Genomic DNA, 8,706 nt, shown 5'->3' on the forward strand with positions numbered 1-8,706 from the left:
ACAAAACAGCACCAGACTAGTGATGAGTAAGTGTGCTCGTTACTCTGGTTTTCCGAGCATGCTCGGGTGGTCTCGGAGTATCTTGGGCGTGCTCGTAGATTTTGTTTGAGTTCCCACAGCTGCATGATTTGCAGCTGCTAGACAGCCTGAATATATGTGGGGATTCCCTAAGAAACAGGCAAAATCCCTGCATGTGTTCAGGTTTTCTAACAGCCGGAAATCATGCAGCTGTGGGGACTCAAACACAATCTATGAGCACGCCCAAGATACTCAGAGACCACCCGAGCATGCTCGGAAAACCCGAGTATCAAACACACTCACTCATCACTACACCAGACCAGGCTTATTGAACCATATTACATTTTTGCGCAAGACATGAAAAATTCAACACCATATAGTAGCAGGGTTAAAATGAGTGTGGCGCTAAAACACCAATGCTATGACCGATAAGTCAAACGAGTCACAAGAATGTCGGTGGACAACCTTTATTTTTGTACCTGATCACATTATATCAAGTCATGTTTACACATCAATCATTTCCTGTATCGGTTTGGTATATCTCAATGTTTAACTTTTAAAGATTAATGCATTGTGATCACAGAAACAAGTCAGGCATTTAAATACATATTAAGGAGTACATAGATTTTTTTTTTCTATTTAGTATACAAAGTATTTCATGTATATGAATTTGTTTTCTATTTAAAAAAATATTTTATACCCCGCTCACATAGCAAGCATATCCAGAAAATCAATGCAACCGATCTGATTGCAAATAATCATAAATTCTGTTTTCTTATATAGAAGCTTTCACTCGATTCACATTTTGCAGAAGAAATAAAAAATATTGTTAAATAATCGTGAAATATATTCATATATCTTTTTGTTTTTAAGGTTTAGACAAGTAATGGTTCAAGTGACTGAATTTCTCTTTTTTTTGTAGAATTGTAAAGCATGGTTTATGCACATGACTTTGTTTTTTTTTACCTCTTTACCTAGTTTAAGATTATCGGAAATTTGACTCTATTTTCTTAAAGATACTGGCGTTCCTTTGCATGCTTCGACTCGTCTGAGATTACTGCTTAAATTTTAGACATTAACCCAAACATTTCCACCAGCCTTATCCGTTAGAAAGTAGTCGTAACAGTAGAGATACCTTCAACTGGAAACAGTTTTTTGTTGTAATTACCAATCACAGGGGAAAAGAAGTTTTTTGCATTTGGGTACAAAATATACAGGAGATGCCTCTTGGTTTGAGGATAATTATGTCATAATAAGAACGAAGTATCCCTTTGGCAATAGTGTCTGGTGCAATCCTAGAGATCCACAAAGAAGATGTTCTGAAAAATTAGAACCTACAAAGAAATTTCTTCAACATATGCAACCATAAGGAACTGGACACTCCTGAAATCACCTGCATCTATGCCTATATATTTGGAAGTTTAAGTCTACGAAGGCACTTTTCATCATTGAATTATTGTCTCTAATAAGGATTACTCTGACCTACATTTTGCTCAATGCAGTTTGTTCTTCAAGCACTTGTAAGTAATCTGGTGTGCCTTGAAGTTTGGCTTTGAGTTCAAAATATTCACTCTTTCTCTGCTCTACTACAATTTTACTGTGGTTTCCCCCTATTAAAGATTTCTTGCATTTTTTATCTTGTAGCTTTTCGGGATAGTGTATTTCAAAGCCACTGACTCCTATGCTATTATATTCTTTTTTACTTTCTAAAAAATTCTGGATAAATAAATTGGAGTCTCTTCCTGGGAAAAATTCATCCAGTTCATCGATTGTGCTAAGTCTTTTTTTAGAATCCCCTTGCAATGAATCTCTGTCTTTGTCAGTCATGATCCTGAGGACCCCTTTTTGCCCTTGGTGATCAGAAAATGGAAATAATCCCATTTCAGCATCCTTTATGCCACAAGTGTGACTCTTACTCATCTGTTCAATGGTCTGTGGAAAAAAGGTTTCTGCAGATATACCATCCATCTTAAGGGCTTTCTGGTCATGCTTCCTTAGCTGGAGCTGCATAGAACTGCACTCCTGATTCCCAATGCCTTCATGCTTAACTGTGGGTTTTTTATTACGTCTCAAGACAAAAACAAGGAGGCAAAATGCAACAAATACAGTTAATATAAGCACTACTAAAATACTAAGTATTAAAATAGATAAAGGGACTGGTCCACCTGGGGGGCTTTTCATGGGACCCAAAGGAGTTGTGAAAGTGATGGCGGGGATGGGGCTGGTGTATTGCATGGGTGGCTTGTTAATTAGTTTGGGGCACAAAATTTCATTTTTCAGTGATCTCAGCTCAATGTTTGCAAATTGCACAGGTGTCTCACATTTGACCTCCTTCATGACGATACCTTCAGTGAGTTTTTCCAGCCAGAGTTTCAAAGCAACTAAATCACAAGTGCAGTCCCACGGGTTTCCTTCCAGATCAATCTGAGTGAGAGATTTGAGTTGGTCAAGAACGCCACTTACAGGCAAGTACATGAAATGGTTATTTCTTATGTTAAGCCTTGCCAGGGGTACTCCAGAAAAAATATAAGCTGGCAGGCTTCTCAGAAGGTTGTTATTTAAATACAGCAGCTGAAGATTTGGCATGGACTCAAAGGTTCCTCCCAATATTTCTCTTATTACATTGTATTCCAGGTAAAGGTACTGCAGATTGTGCAAGCCAGTGAAAATCTCAGGGCTGAGGCGTTCAATTTGGTTTCCATTCAGATAAAGCCTCCTTAGGTTAGTAAGATTACAGAAGACATTTCCTTGTATAGTTGTTAATTGATTGCTTCCTAAATGAAGGAGATCCAGACCTTCAAATTCTGAAAAGTCTGTTTGTTCTACTTGTTTGATGTAATTCCCATTGACGTGAAGTTTCTTTGCATTTATGGGTTTAGGTACCAGCTCAGCTAATGAATATAAATTCCTTTCCTGACAGTTAACACTTAATCCCAGATCAGAAGGATGGGTTTTACAAACACATGGAGATGGACAAGGTGATAAAGGGGGCACTCTGGTCTGAAATGATACAATCTGGCTGAGGCTGTGGTTGGATACAGATTTGCCAGAGACGATGCCGGAGTTTTTAGACGGATTGGTTGTTTTTGGAGGTTTGGTGACCAGACGATTTTGTGATGTTTGTGCAGTTTGGCCTCCAGGAGTGGTAAATGTTGTCTCCATGGATGGAGGCAATATCCGTACGTCAAAGTCACTACCAGTGCCCATAGAGCATAACTCTTGTTTATTAGTCTCTTTTAATAATCTTCCATATAGATCACTAGGCGTCTCACAAATTGCCTCTCCGATGTAGATATTGTATGGCATGTTTTCCAGCCAAGCTTTTAGAGGCAGCAAATCACACGTACAATTCCAAGGGTTATCTTCCAGCTGCAGCTCCACAACCCTCCCAATATGCTCCAGGACACCTATGTAGGGCATCTTCTGGATTCTATTTCCTCTAATGTCCAAATGAGTTAAGGAGGCAAACCTAAATATATTGTCAGGGAGGAAAGAAATGAGATTGTCATTTAAAATGAGGACTTTCAGCTTGTGTAGTTTATTGAAGGCTCCCCGCTCAATATACTTGATTAAATTATAGTCAGCCTGGAGATACTCCAAGTTCTCTATGCCTAGGAAAGTGTCAGCCCTCAGGATCTTTAATTCATTGTTGTTCAAGTGCAACTGTTTTAGTGCACTAAGACCCATGAACGCTCCTCCCTCGATGTTCTGCAGTTTGTTATTGCCCAGTTGCAGGGATACAGCATGAGTAAAATTAAGGAACGTATTAGGATACAGAATGATCAAAAGATTATTCTGAAAGTTCAAGTGATAGAAATTGGACTGCGGGGGCTTCAGCTGATTGGGTCTGTACACTGCCACTTTCTCACAGTTGACATATAGTACATTTTCTACTGATAGACAAGAGCAGACATTGCAAATCTCCTGGGTGAGTTCTGAGTCCGGGTTGGTGGAGGAGATTGGGGTGGAGAGGAAGAAGAAAAGCCACAGAAACATCTTCAGGCAGTGACAATAGGATCTCAGACTGCTGGGGTAAATCATCTGATAAACAGAAAGACACTGTCTTAATATAACCAGTCTACATCAAAATAAAACATATATTTGTGACAGTGGGCATGTATATGCGTGTGCATGGGTGAGTACATGCATGAGTGTATATGAGTGTAGGCACATAAAAAAAACGACTACACTGCATTAGATATATGTTGTGTCCCAAAATGGAAATATGGAAGCATTCTCTGCTATCCCCCCAGACCTAGTACCCACACCACGCTATATCAGCATAGGTACAGTATGTTGTGCTCACAATAATTAATCTACATGGCACTGACATGCTAGGACACAGCATAGCACATACAAAGCATTTAGTGTAAGGTTACCCAACATTATTGTGTGTAATGATGTGTATGTGTATATATAAAGCATTGTAACACAATATAAAACACAATATTTCATCAGTAATGCAGAATAGACATCAACTATTTCCAGACACACATAACAAAGCTAACGATTTCAGGAAATGATTACAGCCAGTTCCTAAGTCTGCTGGTAAATATTATGCTGTCAGGTAGTGGATTGTGTCAGACTGGATATAGGTCCTTAAGCTGGCTAAACTTTCAAGTGGAATTCCCTATAGTGCTACATATCCATGTTGGCAATAGCAACATGAAAGAATCTGTTTCTTGCCATCATTATATGGGACATCAATGCACGACGTCTGCTATTACTATATTCTACAAACATGATATCAGCTATACTACTATATTATACATACATGATATCCGTGAAATGACTATATTCTACATGCACAATATCAATTATTCGCTTATTCTAAATATGCGCCTCTAAGATTTTACTCTACAAACCTTCCATCAACAATCTACATACATGACGCCAATTATTCTATGTGCTATCATCTACTTACACGCATTCCAGAAATGAATATTGTCTGTATACATGTACCCGCTCCCATTGTCAGATAATCCTATCCTCATCCTACATGAATCATCCCTGCATCTACCATTTATACAGATCTGAAATATTCCATATACACGTATCCAATTATCCGACATCCAATCTTCCACTGTAGCTTAGAACTGTCTGTGTACTCAATTATCACTACATACATGTCACCCAGCAATCATCATATAAATATGCAGAAGTTCATCTGCATGCATATATCTAAGCTTTTACGATTTTCTACATCCGTGCGCCCAAATATCACTACGATCTACGTTCATGTATCTTTGCTATCACTTTTTTTGTATCCAAAATCCCCATATCTACTACGATCTTAATAAGTACTGTCCGTCTAAAGGATCACAATATTCAACATCCCCCCATGATGTCAGCTAGGACTAATCTCCATGTATACACATACATGGCAGCTATGGCTTACATGTTCTATCATCACTCATATTCCAGTATATATAGATTGTGCATGCACCACCTCAGCTATCACCCAGCCAACTCATACATGCATGTCAGCAGTGCATCCGCTCTCCACCATCTACACCACAGCAACCTGCTAAATAGTTATAAGTCCCAGTTCACAGATAGCACATGCTGGTTTCACATGTTAGTTCAGACAAGACAGAAAGAGAAAGAGGAGACATGCAGAAGGATAGGTCAGTGTTAGACAGCAGTACCTATGATATCAGAGGCAAATGCCTGAGGTTTGTGATAGTACTGATTAGTACTGCAATGCTTTGCCGCAGCATGGTCTCTGCTCCTGCTGGGTGCTCTTGTCCTCAATCAGATATCTCCTCCAGTAGATGTCCCAGAGCTGTGGGAGAGGGATACCCATGAGAAGATCATGCAGGTAATAACATGCTCCTGATACCATCCCTTTCCTGCCAATGTTACATGAGACAATGGAAAGCAATCTATCCTTCTCTAGTCTCTGCAGCCTCCTAATCAGGAACAGGTAGCCTGGAATAAATTAAGTGGTACCCATGATGCGAGTGGATGCTGGAGGATGCAAGGGTCTGGGGCAGGTCCAACTTGCCGTGTCTCTCCTGTGTCTGGGCTGCAAAGGGGAGTCCACAGTGTGATCAGAGGGCATGGGATTGCAAGAGAGGGTCATAAGATCTGCATCAAAGAGACTCCCGCTAGGTTAAAAAAAAAAAAAAAAAGAAGCTCTTACTTCCTAGTCTTCTGGGTTTCCATGGGATAATATTTGCTGGTGGCGAATGTCAGGCTTATAGAAAAGGGTCTATCAAGTCAGATCGCTGCTGGATGTGTCTGGTGGTTAAAAGAGGAGGGGGGCGGGGAGGGAGTGGGAGATCATTTGCTGCCGATGGAGGACAGATCCCTTTTTCCAACGATCAGTCACAAAGAAAATCCATGAAGTAACCCTTTCGGCTGCTAGATCCAAAGAAGAAATGCCTTTAGGAGGAAGCCAAGGTCCTAGAAATGCCAGCAGCCACATACACTACACTGAGGGATTCTCCTAAATGCGTGCTCCCAATCCTTTTGCAGGAAAGGTTTGGTTTTTGCTTCAATTTTCTAAGGATATTTTTAATTCCCTAATCTGCATTGATCCAGCAATGGAACGTAATGCAAGTATTAGCAAACATATTTGATGAAAAATCCATTTGATGAAAAAAAAATAAAAAAATAGGAGCTGCCTGGCTGGAAAAGAAGAACACCTTATTTTAATGATGCTGTAGTCTAAGTAGAACCTGACAAGCCTTCCTATGCTTATGTGAAACTATTCTAGAGAGCCGACGCAGAAGAAATGTCCTCGTTCGGTTGTTTTCTTACCTTTATAAGCCGGATCCATGTAAGGAAATGAAAATGTTCTGCATTTTGTGATTGTCTCCAAGAGATGTGGACTTCTCCCTGCTCCTCGAGCTCTCCCTCTCTCTCACTGCCTCTCCATCACCCCCTCCTCTTCGTCTCCCCCTCTCCCCCTCTCTTTTTTCTCTTCTGTCACACACACACAGTATATGCGCTCACACAGGACCACAATCTCCACACATATCAATCGATCCCTTTCAATAAATAAATACGAGCCCCACATAGAGAAAACTGCAGGTGATCTGGAAATCTGGCTTAAGAGGCCGAGTCTCTGCAAAATGCGTAATGAATAAAACGCAGAACTGCAGCCCCCGCTGGGTGGAAAGATAAAAAAAAAACACCTTTACGGATCCACTGGATCGAGACTGAGTGCTCGGATCATTCATTATTATTGATGTCATTTTGCTGCTGAGTTTATTGGGCTGGACTGGGACTCCCCCTGCTGTGCTTGGTCGGGCAGGTGTTAGGGGGTCACATTGCATCCTATGGAGCTATGTGCAGAACAATCATGGGTAAAGGTATTTTGGGCTTTTTTTTTTTTCCTTCCTCCTCAATATCTATAATGCTGTAGTAGACGCAGCTCTCTACAAATTGCAAATATGTTTATCGCCAGTTTTTTTTTTACTGATATCAGTAATCTGAGCCTGTGAACCTTGCCAAAACATGGCACCTTAGCACTCATCCTCCTGGCATTGATGTAAATGCAAAGGAATTGATGCAATATTTAAATAGTTGAGCCTGCCAGCTCTGCAACAAGCTCTTACCCAGCCTGAATACTAACATTGTGCCAATTCTGTGAGAATGCAGGAAAGACTAGGCATATAGATCTCAGCATTATTGCTGCCTGTCTTGGGATAAGGATAGAGAGGATATTGTGTATTTACTGTAAATATTTACTGTAAATAATTGATGGTTGTTTTTTGCGTCTTCCGATCTATTAACAAGTAATAGTTCCATTTATACCTTTCTCCCCGCTACCAATAACACAATATTAGGCTCCATTAAGGATTATTTTAGCCAGTAAACATCTTTCTGATGCTAACAGAATATATTAACGTATTCTGGCACTGCAAGTAAATATGTTCACTCCCCACTCGAGATTTTACAGTCCAGCCTTAGGAGAATCCCACAAACTGTGGGATGGGAGGTGAAGCCATGAACACTCCTGAAGAATGGTGGCAAGGGCTGACTGTGGAGGGGTCAAGCATTGGAGAGGGTGAATTATTGGGAAGTTGGCATTAAAGGTTTGCAGCCCGGAAACAAAAGTAAATGTGTTGGAAAGAGAATACATATGAGGGGGGGGGGGGGGGGGGGAGATAACGTAGAGGTTAACTACTAAAAGGTTATTGGAGAGGTTGAGATTTAACCTTTAGAGGCGAAGCACTTAGTATTAAAATTGGCTTAGGAAAGTGACGGCCTAAGTGGTTAATGGAGGTGAAATGGTTAAGGCAGATAGGAAAGGAAATAATAATAAAAAAGGATTTACATGGTTGTTGGTCAACCCTGCCTGCGTCGCACACTCACTGGTGACTGGGAAGGGTTAACTGGATTGGATCTCACAGCTCTGGCATGGGTGATCTTGTCAATGTTAAATACTGAGCACAATCAGCATTGCCTGAATATATCCATGCATGACAGTAGCTTTATAGGCAAAGCACGATGACTGCTGGATTTCGACTAAACACTCTGATAACATCTGACTGCTAAGCCCCAGGTAAGATTCTAGCGCAGCTCTTTCTTAGAATATAGTACCATACATAAGGGACGTGGAGTCGGTCTTACATCAAACTAATTCCTTGAACTCATCCCTCTTCTTCCTACCTACGATTAGAGAGAGCATTGTGCTAGCTCCCCCTGCAGACGGCTGTGCTAAAATAATCATCTGCT

General features: G+C 40.5%; 1 protein-coding gene across 3 annotated transcripts; it reads right to left on the bottom strand.

Annotated features, from left to right (window-relative positions):
• Positions 1-469: 469 nt before the first annotated feature.
• SLITRK4 (SLIT and NTRK like family member 4) lies at positions 470-7,084 on the bottom strand. Of its 3 annotated transcripts, none has more exons than XM_069747037.1 (3): positions 6,784-7,084; positions 5,667-5,803; positions 470-4,059 (listed from the first exon to the last, which is right to left on the bottom strand). In XM_069747037.1, exon 3 carries the CDS (start codon positions 4,057-4,059, stop codon positions 1,501-1,503), a length of 2,559 nt encoding a protein of 852 aa, XP_069603138.1. In that variant the 5' UTR covers positions 5,667-5,803; positions 6,784-7,084; the 3' UTR covers positions 470-1,500. The 3 variants fall into 3 exon arrangements, with proteins under 3 accessions (XP_069603138.1, XP_069603139.1, XP_069603137.1); XM_069747038.1 differs by lacking the exon at positions 6,784-7,084 and adding an exon at positions 6,164-6,257; XM_069747036.1 differs by lacking the exon at positions 5,667-5,803 and having other exon boundaries at positions 6,784-6,876.
• Between the last annotated feature and the right edge of the window lie 1,622 nt (positions 7,085-8,706).

The sequence above is a fragment of the Ranitomeya imitator genome, chromosome 2 (assembly GCF_032444005.1).
Source record: "Ranitomeya imitator isolate aRanImi1 chromosome 2, aRanImi1.pri, whole genome shotgun sequence".
Classification (NCBI taxonomy): Eukaryota; Metazoa; Chordata; class Amphibia; order Anura; family Dendrobatidae; genus Ranitomeya; species Ranitomeya imitator.